Source organism: Benincasa hispida, chromosome 6, assembly GCF_009727055.1.
Source record: "Benincasa hispida cultivar B227 chromosome 6, ASM972705v1, whole genome shotgun sequence".
In the NCBI taxonomy this organism is placed as follows: domain Eukaryota; kingdom Viridiplantae; phylum Streptophyta; class Magnoliopsida; order Cucurbitales; family Cucurbitaceae; genus Benincasa; species Benincasa hispida.
The window spans coordinates 34,748,339-34,774,126 of record NC_052354.1 but is presented as its reverse complement, the minus strand read 5'-3'; the positions used below and the strand labels follow the sequence as shown (position 1 = coordinate 34,774,126).

Below are 25,788 nucleotides of genomic sequence, written 5' to 3'. Positions count from 1 at the left end.
CTTAAGTACTGACTCCTAGTCTTGAACAAAGAGGTCTCGTCCTCTCGTGGTAGAGAGGGACTCAGTTTATTGATTGTACTATAAACCAATTGTTTAATGAGAATTAGTGGAGACTTAAAGAGCAGATGTATTATAGGAGTAACATGGTAATTTTTGACCTAGTTGTAAATACGAATTACTTGTGAAGGATCGAGTTACTGATTATGGTTAAATTAAGTGGACAGAAATATATATACAATGAGAAGAATGCAATTATTGAGTTATAGTAGTGTGTCTTGGTAGTTAACGAAAAGTGATTAATTTTGGAGATTTTAATTTTTTTTCAATGTGTCTTGGTATTTTTAAGGTTATTTAATGATGGAAGAGGAATGATATTTTTATTTTTTTTCAATATCGGGAGATAAATGAATATTTAATGATAGAAGTGAAATAGTTTTTTTGATGATGAGAGAGAAATAATTATTTAATGATGACAGAGAAATGATGATTTATTTTAAATGTGGACAAGGCTAAAATAGTAAAAGGTCACTAACATTTTGTGGAAAAATGAAGCCCATTTGTGTTAAAAATGGGATGTAAAAAATATCTGTGTAATATGGGATGTTAAATTCAAGAATAATGTTATTTTTAAAAGTAATGACAAAAATGAGGTACATAAGAAATAAATTTCAAAAGTGATGTTGAAGGCAAAAATATTGACAAAAATATGGTAGTTGTTGTTGGAAAAGAAAAATTGTATACCTAGCATATGATTACCTTCCTTTCCAATTAGCGTCCATGTTAATGACGTGGACTTGGTCAAAGAACCAAACTCGTGGATGAGGTCCACGATTTGATTATTATTATTATTTTTTTTCCAATTTTGATTTTTTTTAATTTCTAATTAACAATTTAGCTTTTAGTATAAAAAATATTGTCTCATGATAAAATGTAATTTCGTTAGATCTCTAATTTCAAAATACAAGTTTAAAGTTAAAAGTTTGAATTATAAGTCGCTCAGTTTTCCACAGGGGTCGTCTTCGTATGCCTCTAGATTAGCTTCACCTTATTGTCATTGTCGTCTACGATGAATACTCTTTAATCAGTATCAGCAACATTGAGTTGTCTTGTCTGTTGAATAATATTTTCTACATTTACCAAGGTTTGGTCAGACATTGAACCCAACTTTGGTAAATTGTGTTGAACTGAATACTGCTGTACATCTTGGAAAACATTATTCTATACAATGAAAAAAATATACTAAATAAGATTCATATCATATAATTAGGAAATGTAAGATGATCCAACTTTTACCATGCAGTAATAGTAAGCGCCGCCAGGTTTGATAAATCATCTCGTGATTAAATCGTACCAGGAAAAGTAGTCATCTATTACACCTGGTCCATTTGTTATTTCTCCCTGTGTACAACGATCATGACGTACACGCTAGTACGATATATATTCTGTGTGAATCCAACACTAGTCTTGGTCATGCTTACCCCTTAAATCAATTTGGTGTAGTGTTGAGAATTTATAACATAACGAAGGTATCGTTTGTCGTTGACCTAGCTGTCTCAACGCACGATCTGGTTGATGTCACTCTACTATATGGAAGTATATAAGAGGGCTAATGGTCAATCAAATGTCTTGACCATCAGGACAGTAATCAGGGAGTAATAACCAAATGTCTTGCGTGTATGACGTCTAGTTAAGCTTTTTTTTTAAAAAAAAAATAACTAGACACCCAAAAAGTTTGTAAGATTCATTTGTATATTTATTTGTTACCTTATTGTGCATTAGTCGATCAAATATTTATCGGTATACTAACAACATGCTGACTATTCAGAGGCAGCTAATACACCACTCCATCTATTTTATTTTTTTTTTATAAAAAAATACAATTATCTACACATTCCTTTTTGTATTAAACTATAATTATATGCACATTTACTCCCGTCCTCCAATGTTGACCCTCGTTCATAGGTTGAATTAGTACCAATCTATTTGGATGAACATCTTTGATGGTACCAACTAAAGATCATGTTTTGTACTTTTATTGTTTCCAAATAATTCATCAAGTTCTATGTCAATATCACTGTCTCCATCATTTTTAGGTTCAAGAATGACTAAATTTTCAGGACACATCGACATATTTACTTAAATTCTTACAACTGTTATAGTTGATAAAAAATACGTTAATACTAACAGCCAAATCCAAAAAAAATGTTTTTTTTTAAATAGTCCAAACATTATTATAAACAAACCACACAATCCCAATGGATCAACTACAAACCGTCCAAATATTACTTTTTGAGTCCAAACAGTCCAAACTTATAATATTAAAATAAAAAGATCAACTACAACGTAAATGATCAGTCAAACTTATAATATTAAACTACAAAAAAGAAAAATTATATATATAAAAAAAATTCAAATCCTACACAATAGATCAACTAAACTAAATCAAAACTCTAGTTTTTTATGCATACATTTAAATAAAATTATAGATATAGGAGTATAATATCATATATTGGGGAAAAAGAGACAAAATGTTACCTACGATCGGTGGCGGCAAAGAGAGCAGTGACGATCAATGGGCGATGGATGGCGGACGATTGTCGACGGTAAACGACAAACGATGACAGATGGTGATAGTGACGATGGACCATGTACACGATTTAGGGTAGTCATGGTCCCCGTCCATGATTACCTGTGGTCAACGCTGCATGCCCGGTACAAAGTGGCATTTTGCGTGTGCCAGGTCACTACTGATTCACGTGCATAGATGGAAGTCGTGGACCGGGTCCACAATTTAGGAATAATCATGTACTAGGTCCATGATTACATAAACCTTATTTTTATTAATACTTTCAACCCGACCCTACTTTTGTTAATAATTAATAAAATAACATTATTTAAAAAAGAATGGGCCTATATTTGTCAAAATTTCCCAATTTTCATCCTAAATGGGCCGTGATGTTGAGCCGATAAAAGTCAAGGGATGACCCAATTAGATATTTAAGGCCCAATCCACCGACTAAATCCGACTCCATCAATACAATACTGAGTCCGACGGAGAAGAATCTGGTTTGCCAGCTCCAAGCGTTTGTTCCTCTGTCTGTCAAATCTTCCGTTTTGCTATCGGAATTTCAATAATTCTCCGTTCTCTTCTTCAACACAACACTTGCAATTTCAGTTTTCTTTGCACTATCTTCGAAACAAAGAACCCGTATTTGCCTGATCAAGATCTCCCTCGTTCTTCCTCCATTGAACCAACTCTCGATCAGATTGAAAATTGTTCTTCAATTGCCCTCTCCAGGCCAGCCACTCACTGTGGTGAAGAACAACTTCGCTAAAATATATTGAAACCTTCAATTCTAAGATGGATTGGGTTTAGGGTACAGAATGATTACTGGGTTTCTGAATTCGGGGCTCTGATTGTTCAGCCATGTGGTTTTCCTTCTGGAGATCCAGGGATCGATTCTCGTTAGAAGAACTCAGGTTTGGAACTGAATTTCAGATACTTCTATTTGTTCTTACTATTTGTGTTATACTAGGGCACCATCGGTATGACTGTTAGCAACTCGGCATTGCAACAATTGCCCAACTGGAAAATTTTCTTACTCAATGCTATTTCTTCAACCTTGCTGGGTTATAAGGGTGGAGAGTTTGTAATTTTGTTTTATTTTTGCTCTGTTTCCGCTGTACTTGCTTCAAGTTTCAAGTGGCAAAAATTGGTCTCCATGTTGCGTAATTTCAACCATGTTTTTGTCTCTTATGATGTATTTTTGCCTTCAAATTAGACCTACTGAACATGATTATATCTCGACTACTTGTTGTAAATTATTCGATTTGACCAAAAGCTTAAGCGAATGGGTGAAGGTAATTATAATATCCAACACCCGCCCACCTTCACTTGTGGGCTTTGAAATATATGAAGAAAATCCAACAAGTGGAAGTGAATATTAATTAGGGACGAAATAACAATGAGGACCTCCCTAGACCACCCGCTCTGATACCATCTTAAATCATTGATTGACCCAAACACTTAAGCTGATGGGTGAAGATAAATTTAATTATAATATCTAACATGTTTTATTCATTGAACAAATTTAGCTTCAAATGATATGACTCGGACTTTGAAACTGCTTAGAGCGTTTGTTCTATTGTATGACTGCAATGGCAATCATATGGATTAAATACAGAATATTAATCTTTTCTTCAAACTTTCTTGGTGTATTCTCTGAACTTCCCTTGCTTGAGTTTGTTTTTTCTGCTAGTTGGAGGATTCCGATTTCAAGGAAAGTTAAGTTCTTTATCCTGGATAAGATCTACATGGAAGAGCTATCACTATGAATTGGATTGTGAGGAAAGTTTCCTTGTTATTTTGTCCGTTTTATTGCATTCTCCGTCGAAAGGCAGAGGAAGACTTGGATCACATTCTTTGGAGATGTGAGTTTGTGATACCCATGTGGACCCATTACTTTTTGACGTTTGGCTTCTTGCTAGGTCAACACATGGATACTCGTAATATGATCGGGAAGTTCCTCCTCCATTCCCCCTTTCGTGAGAAGAGTCTTGTTTTATGGCTTATTGGGAACTTGGGGTGTGCGCTATATTGTGGGATCTTTGGGGTGAGTGGGATAACCAAGTGTTTAGAGTTGGAGAGGGATCGTAGTGATGTTTGATTCATTGTTAGATTTCGTGTTTTCCTTTGGACTTCAATTTCGAATAACTTTAGTAATTATTCTATAGTCACTATTTAAACACTTCTTGCCCTTTAGGAATTAGAAGGTTTAGATTTGTCTTTGTGCTTGATAGGAACAAAAGAAATGCTAATGTGATCAAAATAATGTTATTAGTTGCATGTTTCAAGATAAAAGGGACTAGAGATCTTTGAGGATGATTGGATAACTCTTGCATAGAATTTCATCAAGATTTGACAAGCAAGAAGAATTTTCTTTCAGACAATCTTCAACCTTGTTGAATAGAGAAATCAAACCATCTTTAAAATAATCATCCTTCATCCAAACAGCCAACTTCAGCCATGATTTTTCCTATCATTTGAATTATAACGACCATTGTTGAATAGATAGAGGAATTTTTTATGGGAGTAGTTGAGGAGGGGAAAGGATCACATTTGGTGGGCTAGGAGATGGTTTCCAGGGCATTGGACTGGGGTGTTTAGGCATTAGAAATGTGGGAGGTGAGAAATAAGACCTTGTTGGTGAAATGGCTCTAGTGATTCTATCATGAAGGCAACACCTTATGGCAAAAGGTTATTGGTAGTATGGGCCTCACCCTGGGAATGGACCGATGGTCAGTCAAAGGCACCTCCTAGAATCTGTGGAAAGATATCTCGTTTGAGTTTCCTTTGTTTTCCCAGTTTGTTCACTCGGTGGTGGGGGATGAGAGAGAGACTTATTTTTTGGAAGATAAGTTATTGAGTGATAGACCCCTTAGGTATGTGTTTCCCCATTTATTTTAGTTTTCCTTTCTTAGGCACTGTTCGGTTGTGTCTATCCTTTCCTTGTTGGAGTCTCGACTGTCTCCCTCTTTGGGTTTCCATCATCCATTGACCAATAGTGAAATAACAGATGCCTTGGTGTTGTTAGCGTGGTTGGTGATTTTTGTTTTGAGCCCAATATGAGGGATACTCATCTTTGGCGCCCTTCTCTGTCGAAAGGCTTTTCTTGTAGCTTTTTCTTCCATTACTTGTCTTGTCTTTTTGGGCGAGCTAAGAAGTACAATATGGATATGAGACATAGATACAACATGACATGGAGATGGTGACACACCATGTTTTAAAAATCTAGGACATAGACATGACAAGGACACGTTTATTAAAATATACATTTTTAAAATTATATATCATTTTTATACTAGAAGAAAATCCAAAGTAAATGGGTTGATGCATTTATATGCTTAAAAAATTAATTTGATGTATTTCACCCCCAAAATTTATTATTATTGTCATGTTTGCCTTTTAGTCTACTTAACGAGTGTTTTATGCGTGTCTAACACATTTGTTGCACTAATAAGTGTCCGATACTTGTCCAACAAGTGAGAGTGTCCAAATATTAGATATATGTTGGACACGGACACACTAACCAAACAAAAGTGTTCGTGTTTCTTAGCCGGCAAATGATTATGTTTTTGCTTCTGAGTGGAGAGTAAACCTTTTCAAAAAGGTTAAGTTCTTTATGTGGTAGGTTTTGCTTGGAAGGCTTTACATCTTATTATAGGCTATCGGCCAGAGAGTCTTCTTTGGTTGGGCTGCATTGTTGTATCCTTTGCAGGAGGGCAACTGCGGTCCTCAACCATATTTTTTTGAGTTCTGAATTTGCTTAGGAGCTTGGTATGGTCTCTTTAAGGACTTTGGCTTTAGCTTTGCCTGTCCTCGGGGCTAGAGGAAAACATTTGAGGAGTTCCTTCTCCATCCACCCTTCCAAGAGAAAGGGGCTATTCTTAGGGGTGTGTGCTTTCTTGTGGGGTTTGTGGTGTGAAAGAAATAATAGATTCTTCAAGGGGAGAGAGTTTTTGTAGGGTTGTTTGGGACCTTGTTAGATTCTCAGTTTTTCTTTGGGCCTCGAGGAACAAGATTATTCTTTGATACGGCTATGGAAATGAAAGAGATAGAGGGGATAGAGTGTTGTGATGCTGAACTGGGTATAGTTTGAGATTTTCATAATTAAGTTTCTCCACTCATGAACTTAAAATAAAAATTTCTAGATTGAAGAAAGGAAATGCAAAAATGAATTAGAGTTTTCTCAATGAAAGGCAAATGTATCCAAAATCTTAGTTACAAGCTTCTAAGAAATCTAAAATACAATTCTGGAGTGTCTATTTTGACATTTTGTATTTCTCAGATAGCCAACTTATACAGCCAGAAAGTTGGAAGAAAATTAAAAGAAAAGAAAACTTGAGGTTCTAGTGAACATTCAGATATATTGTAATGTTTAGATTCAAAATTTTTACTCCAGTAGGGACAAAATATTCCAAAGCTCCTATTTATACATTTTCAAATTGTCTTAAATTCTTCATGTGTATTGTAAAACATAACTACGATAATCCCTTTCACATGGAACGATATTTATGTTATGTTAAAAATATTTTACATTAAACATTGTTATTTAGGGCGTGATAGACTTGCATCCTTATTTCTTGATTCTGTTTCATAATTTTTTTTAAAAAATTTACTGGGATACAGGTATTTAACAGATCAGCTGCAAAAGATTCAAATAGTCAATGAGGTTAACAAGGTAAAAGGTGCTTCATGATTTTTTCCTTCCAGTGGTATTGTGTTAAATTACAATTTTCATGGATATGTAATGGCACTAATTAATTATAACCTTGGATGAAGGATTTTGTTATTGAGGCGCTGCGATCAATATCAGAGTTGATAACTTATGGTGACCAGCACGATGCTTCCTTCTTCGAGTGAGTCTTCTTATTCTTCTTCTTTTCTCCTTGGTAAATTTATAATGTTCCAGAACTTTAACGTACTTCTGGCTGTTTTCAGGTTTTTCATGGAGAAGCAAATCATGGGAGAATTTGTACGTATTTTGAAGATTAGCAGGACTGCAACTGTTTCACTTCAGTTGTTGCAGACAATGAGCATCATTATTCAGAACCTTAAAAGTGAACATGCTATATGTAATTTCCTGAATATACTTCATAAATGAATTCAATCTTGCTACTGCTGTATATTGAATTGACCATTTTGGGTCTGTTGCAGATTACCTATTCAGTACTGAACATATGAACAAGCTAATAACATATGCATTTGATTTCCGGAATGATGAGTTATTGTCTTACTATATATCTTTCTTAAGGTTTGTTTTGAATTGTTTTGCTTTTCCTTTCAACGAAGTAATTTCTTTATATACATTTTTTTTGGGGTATTATCTGCTATAATATTTCTATCATCTGACAACTATGAATATGTTCTCATGGTCTTTATAAGAGCAATTAGTGGAAAGCTGAACAAGAACACAATCTCTCTTCTTGTGAAAACTCAAAATGTAAGTCCTACTTGTTATAAATTTGTGTGTTCAATCTTTTCTTAAAAGTATTATTCTTCTCATTTTTAATATGTATATGATGATCCGAATCCTAGGAAAAAAATGGTTTGCAATTGCATATGATTTCAGGGAGATGTTAAAACTGCTGTAAGCCTAGTTATGGATGTGTTTGTATATTGACCAAAAGTGCACGGGTCATCAGAAGGAGAAACATGTTAGTGATATCATTGGATATTCTAGGAACAATCATGACAACGCTGACAAATTGGATTAATAAATGAAACTTCATCAAACAACTACCAAACTTCTGGGGAATAATCTTGGAAACAGTTTGATCTATATCTATTGGAGGAAAGCTTCTAAAAAGGTGATTATATAGATATTATTAAGGACGTAAATATATATGGATAAGAATCTAGATTTCACTAAAAGAGTGAATGTATAGCGGATTGTAAAGTAACAAAAATGTCGTCCAGTTGTTGAGCGAACATGTAAGCTTGTAAGTACAAAAGTGTGTAGACTTTATAGACCAAAAAGACACAATGCAAGGCTGTAATTATGTAGTCGTTTAGACTTTAAAGCCTATATTATTAGGGATATCAGTGATTAACTACCAAGGTTGTTATAGTTGCATGGTTATAATTAACGAGTTACAAACATCTTCCTCTTCCTTTCCTAAACAAATGCCCTCAGCAGTTTTGAAATCCAGAGTCCAAGGGAAGTCAGTGATTCAATATGGATTTTGCTTTATGGGAGTCTAAACACGGTAGAAACTCTCCAAAAGAACCTTCCTGGAACAGTTTTGTATCCCTGGGACCTCTAAGTGTGTTTTGTGTTCTTCCAATAATGTAAATCAGCAGCATATATATTTTTCTAATGTTCATATGCATTGGATATTTGGTATTACTTATTTCATCTCTTCAATCTCCAATGGATTTTCTGGAAAAATTCAAGCAGTAATGTGCTTCAGCTTCTATACGTTCCAGTTTTATCTTCTCAACCTCTGCTATTATAGGTCAATGCTATCAAACCTATCCTGTCAGAACTATGGTTCAAGCGGAACCAACGGACATATGAACATTATTCTCTTAGTGACATTTGATTAAATGGGATGTGTTTATTAATCCCTCTCAGTCTCGGGACTTCCTGTTTTTTTACTGCTTTATTTTTCACTGCTTCATTCATGAGAGTTTGTATCATTAACATTTTTGTTCCCTTCCTTTAATCAATGAAAAGTTTGCATCTTGTTAAAAGAAAAAAATAGAAAAAAAAAAGAAAAAAGAAAAGAAGAACGAAAAGGAGTTGGCCATATTGGGAATTGAGTAGAACCTTCAGTTTTTCTTTCTTATCCCTAGCATTTTCTACTATTTCTCCTTCCATTTATATTTCTTATCACTCACTTCCTTAATTTGAAGGTATCCCTTCTTTTTGTACATTTTGGTTGCCCCTAAGGAATAGGTTTACTGTTTACATTTAGAAAAAAAAAAGGATCTTTGTCTTCATTTAATGAACGTAAAAGCCATATATCAATCTTTGCCATTTTCATATCATTCTCTAATTCAATAAAGAAAAATTTATCTGAGCATGTAGGATTGTAAGGAGATTGGACCTCTTACTCAATGCATTACTGTCTTTAGTGCAATTTGATTATGCTTTTCACAATAGCCAAACTACTTGAATAGTGATACCAAACGAGTATGTATTTGTTTTCTGAGGGTTGATATAATGACTTTGGGTCACTAAATGGAAGGAGTTGTTCTGGAGTGAAGTATAGGGTAATGTTTCCATTGTAAGCGAAACATTACGGAGATTTCGTACTTCTCTTTTCTTAATTTTGTAGGAATAGTGGTATTATAACTTAAAAAGGAAAGGTCTTTAGCAGCTAGCAGGACCACTAACTTGTATCTTGAATTTATGCAGTTACACATGCAAGATACGATTAAGTAACACATTTATTTGACAAAATCATTTACAATTAGAAGGAGAGGATTTGCCTAATTTTTACCAGTTACAATTTTATTTAGGATTGGTCTATTAAGCACAGATTAATTGTAGTATGTAGTTCTTTTTCACAAATTGTTGGTAAATGTGTATTTCTGATTTTGTTCTTACAACACGAACTTTCCATGTAGGATAAAGTAGTATCTTTTCCAATGTATGTAGAGGCTATTCAATTTGCTTTTCATGAAGAAAATATGATCCGCACAGCAGTTCGTGCTTTGACGCTTAATGTATACCATGGTTAGTTTGTCGTTTCTGCTGTTTTCTTATATATTTCTCTGATTAAGAATATCATGGCAATGTCATAGGCTTCTAATTTGCTAATTTCGATTTCAGTTGGAGATGATTATGTCAATAGATTCATCACCAGCCCTCCTCATGCAGAATATTTCTCAAATTTAGTGACCTTTTTCAGGAAGCAGTGCATTAACTTGAATGAGCTGGTCTTTGAGACAATGAGGTAAAAAGCTAGAATATCACCTTTAAAAAAAAAAATAATTTATTATTGTCATGTTGCATAGAAGATTACTATTGCTTTAAACGTCTGTTTGGTTTCTTTGACAGAAGCGCTGAGACCTCAACCTCTACAATTCTTGCTGCTGTAGATGAAATTGAAGACAACCTATACTATATTAGTGATGTTATTTCTGCCGGGATTCCTGACGTGGGAAGGTTGATAACTGACAACATTTTGCGGCACTTGATTTTTCCTTTGCTTCTTCCATCTTTGAGGATAGAGGTTGTTAATGTATGACATTTTCTTACCATCTCCTTATCCTTTAATGAATTTCTTTCTAAATCGTGCTATTATCAACATTATGAACTGTTATGTGTGTATATGTATTCTTTTTCAAGAAATACCGCTTTTTGGAAATCATTAAAGAAAACATAAAAACAAAAAGGGCATATAAAAAAACCAGCCCAAGAAAGAGAGTCACAAAGACTAGCTATACAGGAAAGGGCTCCAATAAAAAGGAATAAGAGATAGCGTATCGTTGTAACTTACAAAACTCTCTGACAAGCAAAACTCAGAAAGACACACTAAGCTGTTAGGATTCCTCTTCCTAACAATAACATGCAACGTAGAACAAACACAATATCTAATCCAAACACAAGCATGGCAACAATATGATATTTGATTTGCTAGTGAAATATGATAGTTTTGATGACACAGGCCTTAGCCAACAGAGAAACAAGAGCACAAGGAAAACGTTAACAACAAGAAATAAGACTCATATGCCTGGAGAGAGCTTGCTCTCCTCCTCCTGAGCGTCCTGCCAACATTTTGCAGAAAAATCCTCATTACCATGTCTCTTTACGCTTATAACAACACACTCTACCTCCGTACAAAGTTCCTGCCAACTGCCAACATTTGTATTTCCCTTTTTGCCCCTCTAGAATATGTCTTTACCACTTGGGGCGTAAAATATACTAGATCTCTCCATCCCTAAATATCCTGTTATTTTGCTCAATCCAAATGTCCCTCAGGACTGGAAAATAGGTAGCCTTCCCCAGGAACTGCCCCTCATCTGAAAACGGCAGAAACTTAAGGATGTAATGAATGAAGGAAACATAATTGCTATTGCAAGCGAGAGAAACCCCAAATTGCTTCAAAGCATGATCCCAATACAAAGATGCAAACTGCTGCATCTCCGAAGGATATGATCAAGATCCTTGGTCATGTGCCTACAGAGGATGCACTAGTGCGGTCCCTCCAAAAAAGACGAGTGCCTATGAATAGGGTCCATTGTGTTAATCTTCCCAAGTAAAATCTGCCACACAAAAAATGGACCTTGGAAATTTCACCTTCCAAGGAGAACAGAGGGATCACTCAAGAAAATGAATGTAGACTTGCAAGAAAACCTCTCCATCACACCGGGAGCCCAGGAATGAAGATCCCCATCTCGCCAAAGTAGGAGGGCTGCTTTTTTTTTTTTTTTTTTTTTTTTCTTTTCCTTTTTTGTGTGCATATAATCCAATAGTGTTTATCTTGCTCATGATCACCTCCGAAAGAAAGATCTTTTCTTGTTGAAGTCATCTTTCCAAATGACTTAACAAAACTGTGGAGAAGGGAGTGATTCTTTGTAGCCAAGAAGTGACGAAGAGACTTATAAGAAAGGGATCCTGTTGGTTCAACTGGCCAACCATTCAGGAGTTTGATTGGTCCCCAAGCAATGGGCCGTCTGTTTTCTGATAAAAAAAGATCCTTCCCATGATGGTTGGTAAAAAATACTCTAAGCTTTGGGAACTCACTAATGTCCCTTCTCCTTGAACCCTTTTGCATCCAATAAGGCTCTCTTGATATAAAAAATGATTAGGATCAATCCCAGTTTTTTGTTATTAAAAGGATTGGTGCATAGCTGAATACTTTCGGCTCTCTTTCAAGCCATGGAGAGTGGGAAATTTATTAAAAACCAGATGGTTCATTCTTATGGTGGCTGGATTGAAATCAGGAACCTCCTTTTTGATTCTTCCAAAAATCCACAAAAACCATTGTCTTGCTCTTTTTTTTTGAAGACATTCCAATTGTCAATTGGTTTTATCACTTTGTACCATCAATGTTTCTTATACCATGAGGGCGACGGCTTGGGTTTAACAAAATAGGGTTTTGTTTTTGCTGAGGTTTTCTGATATTTTATTTCATATTCTACACTAAAGCCAACTACAGAATAAATACATAAAGAGAATTCTGAGAAGGGAAAAAATATTTACCCTAACTACACAAACGTAAAAATAGACTTAAATAAAGGAAAAAAGAAACGGAAAAAACCTAATTTAATAAATACAAAATTTTCCTGAATTTGATTTTAAAATTACAACAATAATGAACTCTTCTCTTACACCCGAGAAAAAGACCATGCCCCTCTATATTCTCTAAAATCCAAACGCTTCCGTACTTAATGAGATGACAAATTTATTGGTTCATACAATCAACCCAACGAAAGTAGTTCTTCCAAAGGATTCATCACTAAGCCTAATTAGGGAACGTTGGAATATTGGGTTCAATGGTGGTTTTAAACAAACTTGTGTTAGTGTAAGTAGTTTGGAACTTGACTTTCAGCATCATATCAGGCTTTGTGCAGAAGAAGATATAACTTAAGATTCAGTTTTAGGTTACATGAAAACTCTTTTCTAGGCATCTGTCAAGTTTGACTTCCCCAATTTTACAGTTTCAGATAAAATTCAATTATCAAGTAGTGAAGTTTTGATATTGAAGAAGTTTTCCTCTTTAATCAAGGCATATGGTCTAAAATTTAAAGAGATTCCCACCTTTGTTCCTGATGGGGTTGGCAGAAAGCTTAATTGTTTTTATTATTATTATTTCTAAGTATTCCAATGTAAATGTCCTAGCATACAAGAAGATTGGTGTGATTCAAAAGAACAAGTTCTGTGGATTGAGTTTTATTTTGTCATGGGCGATTTTGGAGATCTGCTTTGACTTCTTTTGTCAATGTCACCATGTTTGGCTTTGGCATTTGTGGTGTTGTTGATGCTGTTTGCAGAGATTCAGAGGGGTTTGTAGCTTGGTTTTGTCCTGCTAGTTTTGTTTGTGAAGGCTTCTCCTTAGCATGGTGGTTGTCTTGATTTTTTAGCTTTTGCAAAGTCTTGAGTCGTTGGGAATTGTTTGCAATTCTTCCTTTGCTGGTTAACTATGTTGGTCACACAACTTTTTAATCTTGAGGCATTTAATTCCAAACCTTGAATCGGTTGTTTCAGTCCTACAATGGATTGATGTGCATCAGTTTTTCTAATGAAGAGTTCGGTTTTGATTCAGTTGGTCTTAAGGCTTCATCCTTGTACTCTCTTCCAAATCCTTTTTAGGTTTTCCTTTACAAGATATATGCCTTATCTAGAATGCCTTTAGCTTTTTGTTGTAATCTTGTTTTGTTATTTATTGCTTTCTTTATTCACTCCCTTGTGGAGTTTGTATTCTTTGAGCATTAGTCTCTTTTCATTTTACGAATGAAAAATTTTGTTTTATTTGTTTTAAAAGAGAGAAATTAACATAGGTATGATATATAATATATATATCTCAAAATTCTTACTGGTTAGGCGTTCAAGGTACCTTTGTTGGTCTAGCATTTTTTATATATTGCTGCCCTTATAAGTGGATTGTTCTTTTTTTTATATATATTGTAATAGTTCTAAGTTCAGTCACGTATCTGTATTATTTATGAGTAAACAGATCTTTTCTACTTCATAGCATTTTTTTATTTGACCAATTGTAGCTTGAACATCCAGGGATTTCAAATTGGAGCTGTCACTTCTCTGTATTTACTTTGTTGCATTTTGCGCATAGTTAAAATAAAAGATCTCGCAAACACCATCTCTGCGGCCTTTTTCTGTCCACTGGACGCTTTCTCCCCACACCCTGAAGGAAGACTTGATGGAAATATGACTCAGTTATGTTGTGAAACTAGAAGCAAGTCATCAGGAAGTGATAGCATTGTAAGGCAGCCGTTGGATGCTGAATCTGTAAGAAAAGAAGTATCGGATTCATCTGCTCCTAAAACTGAGTTAGAAGATGTGACTGTGAAGAATGATTGTCCAGGCTCCCGCGTGGAACTGAGGTAACGTTGTATGCCAATTTGAGCTTGCTTAAGTTCTGTCATTTTAGTCATATTCAAACACCTATTTCAATTTTTAACAGGAGAAGAGCTTTCGATGACTGAACTTATTACTTTAAATGATTAGTTATGAGAAATTATGGCATTGGCTTCATGAATTCTGCAACATATGATATCCGAGATCACAATGTTTTATCTTACTTGTTGAAAGAATTTGGTTGGAAATATCTGAGATCAATTTTATTTGCTATATTATTTGTCTTTTATTAATGTTTTATTCGAGATGGAATGGCCAGTATGTTAGACTTTAAGTGGCTACTATGCTTATTATACTTGAAGGCTTACACGGTAACTTGGTTTCATAATAATTTTCTTAGGAGCTATTTATAAATAGCAGCTTTTGACCCTTGATTAGATTTTCTGATTTTATATATTTTCTCTTTCTTTTGTGCATACCAGATAGGTTCCAATCTGAAACTTCAGTTTCCTAAAGTTGCTCTTGCAAATGTTAGAAACTCCTAATCCAGCTATTGATCTGATTCAATATATTTGCTTTTCTCCTTTCCCTTCATTGGGGGGCAGTTTGACTCTGTAATATATAGACTCATCTTAAATGAATATTGGTCCAAATAATACTTAGTTGTGTCAGTAGTGTGTTCCTAAATATCCCATTATGTATGCTTTGGCAGGGGAGCTTTGCTTTCTCATATTACAACTGGGGATGATGTACAAGTCTTAGGTGCATTAAGTGTTCTGGCTACACTTCTGCAAACTAAAGGTCAGATCAGTACAGCTTTTCAACTTCCTTTAGTCCATTTTATTGTTCTTATCATGCTTCCCAACTTTTCTGTAGAGCTGGATGAGTCAATGCTGGATGCGCTTGGAATTCTTCCTCAAAGAAAGCAACATAAGAAATTGTTATTGGTACTCTTCCATGATACCCTATATTGCAATTTTGGCCTCTGTTTCAATAGATAGCATGTGTTGGTCCTTTCTTATCGGGCTTAATTTTGTTTTCTTGACTTGACTCATATCAACGAACATAATTGACAATATGGTAAAAGAAAATGTATGTCTGCTTGGCATTCCACATTTAAATTGATCTCTGGATACTTAGATTTATATAGCAATTTATTGGTTTTTGAGTGCCACATCTTATCACACTGAACTTGATTATTGACATTGTTCTAAATTTAATTGGAAATCATTTGCTTCTGAACTTATGATTTATTTTCTTGTAATCGCAAGTATTATCGTTTGAAGATTATATCAGTTTGTAATCCATTTCAGTTGATTACGGCATTTTGGTCAACTTCAATGAAGTAAACTTTAAGCCAGTCTAGGGATAAAATCCCCTAACACGATGTTAACATTTTGGTCATATTCAATGGACTCTGTTGTTAAAAAAATGGGAATAATATCTTTTTGGTTCCTAGGTTTTGGCTCTAGTTTCTATTTGGTCCTTAAAATTTTAAAATGTTACACATTTAGTCCTTAAGTTTTGAGTTTTGTTTTCAATTTAGTCTCTAAGTTTTGAAATGTTACAATTTTATCCTTTGAGATTTGAATTTTGTTTCAATTTGGTCCCTGAGTTTCAAGATTTTACATTTTTAACCTCGATTTTTCATTGAATACTCATTTTCAATAATTGACATCAATTTCGATTAATTAATTAAAAATAATTATTAAGTGAAATTTTAAACTTAGTTTTAAAAGTGATAAAAATAGTGAAATTAATTAATTATAATTCTTCTAACGATTTTTAATCAATTAACATAAATTAACTTTAAAGACGGAAATTGAATATTTAGTGAAAAATCACTGTTAAAAGTATAAATCTTAAAAACCAAACTGAACCAAAACTCAAATATCAAGGGTAGAATTCTAGCATTTTGAAACTTAGGGACTAAATTGAAACCAAACTCAAAACTTAAGGACTAAATGTGTATTTTTGAAACCTACGGACTAAATAAAAACTAGACCCAAAACTTAGGGACCAAGAAGATATTTTTTTCTAAAAAAATTATTCATATTTTAAACATTTTTAATTTATATATACATATATTTTGAAAAGATACTGAACTTTTCATTAAGAAAATGAAAAGAGACTAATGCTTTGAAATACAAGTCATGACAAGTAAAAAACAATAGAATCAACTAAACTGAAACAATAAAACTCTCCCAGTCGCTATTGAAATCTTGGATGGAATAACTCTGGAAACTTTCAGATAAAGAACACTCCAAAACAGCAAAACACTCCAAACAAGAATGTGAGGAATTGTGAAAAATACATTGATTTCTTTCGTTCTATAATTCATGTAAGAGGCCCTTAACTACGTCAATCCATAATAAATAATCTTTCAAGCTCATATATATATATATATATATATTGATAAAATCGACATCTTTCATGGAGAAAAAAAATGAAAGAATACACGGGCATACAAAAAAAATCCAGCCCACAAAACACCACTTCCCTACAAAAAGGGGCTGATGTGTTAGGATTTGGGTAATTTAGTGAATTTAAAATTAGTTACCCTATCCCACACTTAATTCTCTATAAATAGAGAATCTCTCTTATATGGATTAGATTTTAATCATTTGAATAAAACTCTCATTTGGTATACACCGAGTGGTATCAGAGCTCCAAGAAACTTGGGACCTGATGGTGGGAAGAAGGCCTACCGACAGTGACCCTGTGACAACCCTCAAAGAGAAGGAACAAACCACCGCTATCACCGAAGAAATCGACCCGACGCTTGCAGTCAGTCGAAAGCTCTATCGATGGTATCTTTTGTTTACTTGAACACATGTTATTGACACTTTATCAATTAGATAACAATCTTGGTTCACTGCCACAAATCTGAGAAAATCAACCAAGAATCACCAATTATCCTCAAGAAAGACAGTTTGAATATGCAATAGCAAATTCCACCAAGAAACATCCAAGATACCTTTATTAATTTGAGAACAACCAAAATTTCATGATCACCAGCAATGAGATCTTCAATACAGTGACGTTTCCAGCGAGGAAGACAAGCTAAGGAAAGAAGACATGGAAGAAAAATCAGTTGACGATAAGTTGAATAAAGAAGATAAAACATGCAAGGAAGAACTTCGTTGGAAGAGGAAAAAATCAATGCGATTAACTTAGAGATTGCACAACATGAATCAGACAAAGAGGAACAATCAATTTATGAAATCGATGGTGGAGATATTGAGAACGGTGGTGCAACAGAGGTAAAAGAAAATGTAACCCATTGGCAATCCGATTCGAAAGAGTTTAAAAATTAAGCTGTAGTCGATTGCAAAGCAACGTATGAATCAGAAAAAATTGGGTTTCTGGTTGGAATCGACGGCAACGCAGAAGAGGTTGAATTGAGAGAGCGGATGAAGGAGAAAGATGCACAACTGGTGAAGGAGGAAGAAGGAGACCTCGTGGCTGACAAAGAAAAAGAAAGGAAGCCTGTTTGCAACCCACTTGCAGCCGTCGGCAAGAGGCACAACCCATCTGCAATTTCACATGAAATCCAAGAAGAAGAAGAAGAAATAACTCTGAGAGAAAGATGTTTGCCCTATCTTTGCACGTGGAATCTTCTTTCAGACCCAACCCAAAAGGCAGAGGACCCTTCTTTTGAATATTTGGGCCTTTCAACCAATAACCCGTACATTCTAGCCTAAAAACAACCCCCTACCTTCCAATTTGGACGCCATTCCGCTTTATTGAAGTTTACTGGCCAGCCCATACACAAATTTAATGAAGTGCAAAAAACCCATCCCGAATTGGATTTTCTTCACACTTACAAAATGCGTTTTCCCTCATCTTCTGAGAATTCTGCACTTTTTTTTTTTGTGACAAATCAAAGGATTTTTTGAAAAAATTAGTTCTTGGGTTCATTGGCTTGAATCATGAAATTTGGATATTATTGATGTTGGATGTTCTGAAATATTTCGGTTCGATTGACTTACTTTTTTTTTATTTTTAACTTCATTTTCGTTTTAAAACTCAATGAAGAGTTTTTTTTTTTAGGGATAGAATATGATGTATTAGGATTTGGGTAATTTAGTAAATTTAGAATTAGTTATCCTATCCTATACTTAATTCTCTATTTTATAAATAGAGAACCCCTCTCTCTTGTCTGGATTAGATTTTAATCATTTGAATAGAACTCTCATTTGGTATATATCATGGGCTCAAACTATGTAAAATAACACCTATAGAATAGTTACAAAAGGTCTCTACAACTGAAATTAACAAAGAAACTTGAAAGTGGACAAGGGACAGCTTCACTGGGGTCCTTATCCACCCCTCTAAAAATTCTACCATTCCACCCACCCTAAGAAACCCGCAAGTTCGTGCTTGCCCCGGCTAACCACAAAAAAGTGCCTTTTCTCCCTACGAGGAAAACTGAAGAGGAACTCCTCGATCATAGCACTAGCGTCTCTTTGACGAATAAACGAAAAACGAAATATTTGGAGAAAACGCTCCCAAACAGAGCTTGCAAATTTGCACTGCCAAAGCATATGATCTAGATCTTTCTCCGCTTTTCGACGATGGATACAACAGAACGACCCAACAAGAGAGGGGAGCTTCCTAGTAAGATGATCCATCGTATTTCCACGACTATGTAAAACTTGCTAGGTAAAGAATCTCACCTGCCTAGGAACCTTAATCCCCTAAAGAATCGAAAAGACCATCTCTCCTAAGGGAGAGGGATCCACGAGACAATGAAGAAAGGATTTACATGAGAACCCCTCCAAAGGGGATTGGGCATCGAGACCCTCACTTCCCTTCTTCCATGTCTAAAAGAGTGACCCTCAAGCAAAGCAAGAAGAGAAGCCACGTCAGTCGCCTCCCTATTGGAAAGGGGTGATGAGACCCAAACAAGAAGGAAAAGGAGCTCCTTGACCACATCAGGAAATCAGCAACAACATGATTTTTAAGAGATGACAAATGAAAGAGTCTAGGATGTAAAGTACAAAGAGGTCCCTCCCCCATCCAGTGGTCCTCCCAAAAGTATCTCCCCCCCTCTCCCACCACTCAATGAACTAAGTCAACGAAAGATCGGAGCTCTTTCGAAATATCCCTCCACAAATTCCAATAGGTGCCTTTAGAACCCTTAGCCAACCACTCGAAAGGATGAGGCTCATATTTGCTAACATAGTCCTACGCCAAAGGAAATTGGGCTTGAATGAGAAGCGCTACAACCATTTGGCTAATAAAGCCTCGTTGTGTAACCTAAGATTCCTGATCTCCAGACCCCTTTATCAATAGGATTCTCAATGATCTCCCACCTAACCAAATGAGAACCCTCGCCTTTCCCTTCATCGACCCGTTCCTAAGAAATCACCCATCAATTTCTCCATGCTCTTACAAACCTTGCACAAACCTCTAAAAAGGGACAATAAATATATTGAGATCCTCGTCAAAACGGATCTTATCAAAGCAAGTCTTCTTGCCTCAGAAAAGAACCTTTTTTTCCATGAAGCTAACCTTCTCCTTACTTTATCCACCACCGGGTCCTAGAGGGCAACCGCCTTAGAATTGCTTCCAAGAGGGAGATCAAGATAGGAAGAAGGAAGCCTCCCAACCTCGCAACCCACCGTCTCCGACCATCTTTTAGCTTCTCTTCGTCACAATTAATACCCATAACACTACACTTCCCTCTGTCCTTAAACCAGAAACTTCTTAAAAAACTACAAGAATATGATTCAGAGTAAGAAATGCGTCCTCATTTTCAGAGCAAAAGAACGTGTCATTAGCAAATTGAAGTTGAGAAAGAGCCACCTTGTCCTCCGCACTTCAAAGGGAACAAAAATATTTCCTTCCACACACTTCCTAACAATTTTGCCCGTAACATCCATGACAAGAACAAACATGAAGGGGGATAGGGGGTCTCTTTGCCTAATGCCTCTTTGTAGCCACTACTCTACCCCTTGGACTACCATTTATGAGGAAAGAGTAACTCACATTCCTCATACAACCTCACATGCACATTCTCCATTTATAATCAAAACCCTTCTTCTCCAACATCTTGTCCAGAAAATCCCAATCCACATCGTTATAAGTTTTTTCAAATTCAATCTTAAATAACACCCCCTCTTCTGAATCTGAAATACATCTAAACCGATTGTAAAGACCCACTTGAAGCTGAATGAATGAAATGGATTAAACTAGCACCATTGAACATAAGGGCATAGGAAGAAAACATGATCAAGTCATTATCCATCATTCAAACATAAAGGTCAAACCAATAGCAAAAGGGTCTACTTGGGGAACTCCTTTTGCAAGATCTCTGACGTATTAAGGCTTCCATTGAACATAATAATCCATATAAGGATATTTATCTTCCTGGGACTCTTTGCTTTCCATAACGCTGCATATAAAAATTTCTCCATATGTGGTAAATACTTGTATGAATGAAGTTTCAAAATTTTGGATCTGTAAATTTGTACTGGGTATTATTCCTTTCTGATGCATTTGTAACTGTTTTTACCTGATGCAGTCTACTGCCACATTTGATCATGTTTTCAGACTTTAGTACTTACTACCTGTTAAGAATCTAAGATAATGTTTTTTTTCCTTCTTTGCGCTCGCTTTTTGACAAACCCATTCAGGACAGATCTCAAATTGTGAATTATATTTAACAGGAAGCCTTAGTCGGTGAAGATTCTGGCGAAGAGCAACTCTTTTCTTCAGATAATACCTCAGTGAAGGGTGGCATCGATATTGAACTTGATGGTTACCTACAGAAGCTTAAGGTACTTTTGTCTTCTCATGCTTCCGTTAACCTTCTCCTAGCTATTCCACCTCCTAAAGAAAGGGGGAGAAAAGGAAAAGAAGGATGCTAATCTTAAGAAAGGAATTCATCTTCTTTGGCTTCAGACATATGTTACATAAAAGAATTGTATTACTGCTTTCAAGGGCCTGCTCGGATAATATCTTAGTTGCTTTTCTGAAATTAAACTCTGGCTATCATGATATCTTACATTGAGGACAAAAGGATATAATCTTATCCCAGTATATTACCACCATTTGATGCCTCTTTTTAATGTAACATGCTGCTTGATTCTCATTTTATCACTAGCTGACTGATTTCTGACTTGCTCTCTAACTATCAGGATTATGGGATTTCATATTTTCTTAAAGCAGGTGCAAGCCCTCGTGCCCATAGGTTTGAGGTACTTCTCTTTATCTAATGGATATTAATTTCATTTGGATCAGAAACATTGTTCGGCATATTTATGTTTTAGTATTACAAAGGTCTGATTGTAAAAGCTTCACATAAGCTGAATCAAAAACCAACCAAAAAGAACAGACTACTGAAGCTACAATTAATAATAAATGATTCCATTGGTACATGAATCAAGATGGTTATTGTTCCTTCTGAATTGTTATCATTTTACTCATGTAACAATGAGAAATCTTTCTTGTTCATGAATATGAGTGGTTTAATCCAGCTTTATTGGCCATTTTTTAGGTACTAGATGCATTGGTCAGTCTCTTTTGTCGTTCAAATATATCTGCAGAGATTTTGTGGGATGGTGGGTGGCTTCTGCGGCAGCTGTTACCTTATAGTGAGGCAGAGTTTAACAGTTATCATCTAAAATTGCTGAAAGTAAGTTTTATATGTGGAAGAGTACTGAGAAAGCACATTCCGTTGTTGATTGCTTGAAGGAAATGCATCATGATTATTAGTATATTACTTGTATCTGTACAAGAAAAGGTTTAACCTTATTTCTTCTGATCTTTCTCTCTTTTATATTTAATAGGATTCATATAAGTACTGGGCTACTGAGCTCTTACAGGAAGCTAGAGGGATTTGGTCTGATTTCCTCATAATACTTCTTTCTGACGAGTGGAAAAAGTGCAAAAGAGGTATTTAGTATAATCTAATGAATATTAAGCTAAGAAGCACAAATACGAATACAAGACATTAATGTAAACAACATGAACATGATGACATTATTTTTTTGATTAAAACACATTTGGTTCCTGAAATGAAAGTAACAATTCAGTCCCCGAACATTAATTTGTAAAGATTTAATTCATTTACTTTCAAAATTGTAACATTTTAGTCCTTGAACCTTAATGAGTATCGATCTAGTCCATGCATTTTATAAATTGTAATGGTTTAGTCCCTATCGTGAGAAATGTTATTAGATTAATGAAATTTCGTGCATATATAGATTAATAGACTGTTTTAAAATATATAACTTTTTAGCATATAAATTTGTGCGTTTATATGTTTAAAAATGAGTTTGATGTATCTCATTCTCTAAATTATTACTTTGGTTCTATATTAGTTTGTGTTTGTTTGGTGTATTTAACAAATGTTGAATTGGGCCTATATTGATTTTGTACCGCTAGTTTCCAACACATTTGTTGTGTTTACGAGTTTTAGATATGTGTCTAACAAGTGTCAAGAGTGTCATCCAATGCATGTTGGACATGGACACTCTAGCCGAACTAAATTGTTGGTGCTTCGTAGATAAGCGTATTAAGAATTTTCTGGGTTTGAACCACTAAACTTTTTGTAGCAATTGAAGCCCCATCACCAAGGAAAGAACCGAAGTCCATGCTCTTGCACTCTGCAAAGGCTTCTTTCGTTGGTAAGGATAATGAATAGCTATAAGATTCATAGTTGTGGTTGATTTCCTTAGCTCTCATCATTTTAGTTAATATTTTTTCAGAAGTGTGGTTAATGTAACGTATGGTGACATTGATGCTACTGCCCTAAGAATTTAATGCAACTACTTCTTATCCATACAGATGCTGTTCCACCTGAATCATCATTCGCTGCTGGTCAAAAAATGTCAGAGTTGGTAAAGGTGTCTCTCTTCCCCCTTTCCCTCTCGCCAGCAAAATATGAAAAAAAATTCACTAGAAGTTAACAAATTACATAAGGAAAAAGACAAGAAAAATTACCTACCTTTAATTTATAGAGCTTCAGTTAATACATCTGAATTGTTTCTTAAATTAATAAAAATATATCACCTCCTTAAATTGTTATTTTCCTTTGAACGGAGTGATTCAAGTTAAGAGAGTGAAAAGATTTGGGATATGATCGCTGCCTTTTTTGAATTCTCTTTCTTTTCTTTTTTCCTCTGCAATTTACTATTTCGTATGCAGCTTCTTTAACAATATCTTCCCCTCCCATTCAAGGTATTTGTTCTTCTACACCAACTTCAGTCATTTTCCCTTGGCAAGGCTTTGTCAGAACAACCCTGTATTGACGGTCCCTCAGAAATTTCTGAATGCTCTCGTGCAAAGGTTGCTGGACTAGATGCTTCAGGACCTAAACCGGGTGCTGAGTTGAGACTTGGTAAGTCTTAAACTTTGAGTTGCTTACTTTAGGTTCTACCATTAAAGTTTCTGTTTAATTTGTTCTCGTAGGCTGCAGTGAGTTTGTGAATAACCCTCCATAGTTGTTGCTATGTAGATGGTGCTGTGCCTTGTAGGATTGCATTTGAGAGGGGGAAAGAGCGCCATTTCTACTTTCTTGGAGCTGCTATTGGAACTTCCGGATGGATAATTCTTGCTGAAGAACTGCCATCAAAACTGAATTGTGGAATTATTCGAGTTGCTGCACCTCTTGCTGGATCAAATGTAAGATTACTTTCATATGAAACCATTTAACGGCAAACAGTAATCTAAATATTCTTGGTGTATACGGTCAAAATTGAAACTATACAATAGTCGTCAGAGATGTATGGAAAGAACTTTCAGTTTCGGAAAACTGATCCATGGTCAATCTTCAATTTATCCTTGCTTGGATGAATTTGAACTCTCAGGTTATAACACTTTTCTTTTTTTCCTTTTTGTTTTTACCAGCCTAGAGTTGATGAAAAGCATTCAAGATGGCTGCACTTGAGGATTCGTCCATCAACTTTACCTTTTCTAGATCCTGCTAAACACGGTACCCCATTAAAGTTAAAGGCCAAACCTTTTGTGGATGGGAGATGGATACTAGCATTCCAGGACGACGATACTTGCAAATCTGCTTTATCTATGGTTTTAGAGGAGATTAATCTGCAAAGCAAGGAGGTTGAGAGAAGACTTAAACCATTGGTCGGTCTCGAAAGAGCTGTAGATTCTTCAGATGCATCTTTATGTTCTACTAAGTCATTAACTTCCAATACAAGTCCTAATCTAATGTGAGTATCAATGTATTAATTCATCTAAGCTTCCCCGCGCCCCCCCCCCCCGCCCCGCCCCCCCCCCCCCCCCCCCCCCCCCCCCCCCAATAATAGATTTGCTTGATCATGGGGTGATGTATTATTTATGTAACCACCCTTCTGTATATGTTCATCCCCTTACCTCAGAAATGAGGAGCAAAGAAGAGTAGTTTTAGCATCTGAGAGTTTGTATCATTCTTTGTATAGTATTTCTTCTTATTTGTTGATTCATCAACAAGTTTTACCACCCCCTTCATTCTTTTGTTGATCTAACCATCTTCTTGTGCTTTCTTCCTCATTATGTAAGAAATAAACATTAGTGTATAATTGATTGAACCTTAAGCCTTCTCTATACATATTAATTGAACTATTGTAGATTTTACCATTTCCTTGTCTTTAAATACAAGTGATTTACAAGTATTGAATGTGGGGATAATTTTCAGATCTTTTAGGCATATATTAATTATTACATGAAGATATTAAATCTTTAAGGTTTCTCAATCATAAGTTGAGCCATCACTGTATTTCCACTAAAGGAATGAGATTTACCAAAGTTACTTGTTTCATATTCTTCGATATTTGGGTATAAATATTAAATATTCATATTTAATATGTTTGAAATTTAAATATATTAATAAAAGTCCGTGCATGGATTTATGTGGGATAATTATTATTTAGGAGTTAAAATATTTATATAGGTAAATGAACCAATTGATTTATAAATATAGTAAAATTATAGTAAAATGTTATTATCTATTAATGATATTCAGTGACATTTTATTACATTGGTTATATTTGCAAATATCTCTAATAGTTTTTTCATCTAAAGCAATTACTCTTTAAATTATTAGATATAATTTAAAAATATTTTATTAGACAATTAATTAATTAACTAGTAAGGAATAAAAGCAAGTAGAGTTAATTTACACATTAAATCTTGTACTAAAAAAACAAGTAATTGACGGGTGGTTTCTCTATCCAATCACTCTCCAAGTCATTTCCAAAGAAAAAAGAAAATCCCATGTCCAATAATAATA

The 25,788-nt window shown here is 35.0% G+C and overlaps 1 protein-coding gene across 2 annotated transcripts; it reads left to right on the top strand.

Moving 5' to 3' along the window:
- The first annotated feature begins 3,038 nt into the window (after positions 1-3,038).
- Positions 3,039-25,097, top strand: LOC120079680 (protein TRANSPARENT TESTA 9). 2 transcript variants are annotated; one of them, XM_039033981.1, is made up of 22 exons: positions 3,041-3,480; positions 7,190-7,241; positions 7,343-7,419; positions 7,502-7,635; positions 7,718-7,814; positions 7,946-8,003; positions 10,136-10,244; positions 10,341-10,464; positions 10,569-10,752; positions 14,247-14,575; positions 15,262-15,350; positions 15,426-15,496; positions 21,224-21,334; positions 21,695-21,754; positions 22,054-22,191; positions 22,346-22,451; positions 23,114-23,185; positions 23,346-23,404; positions 23,739-23,898; positions 24,016-24,182; positions 24,408-24,781; positions 24,817-25,097. In XM_039033981.1, the coding sequence occupies exons 1-21, from the start codon at positions 3,428-3,430 to the stop codon at positions 24,732-24,734; spliced, it is 2,577 nt and encodes an 858-aa protein (XP_038889909.1). In that variant the 5' UTR covers positions 3,041-3,427; the 3' UTR covers positions 24,735-24,781; positions 24,817-25,097. The 2 variants fall into 2 exon arrangements, with proteins under 2 accessions (XP_038889910.1, XP_038889909.1); XM_039033982.1 differs by lacking the exons at positions 24,408-24,781; positions 24,817-25,097 and having other exon boundaries at positions 3,039-3,480; positions 24,002-24,131.
- The last annotated feature ends 691 nt before the right edge of the window (positions 25,098-25,788 follow it).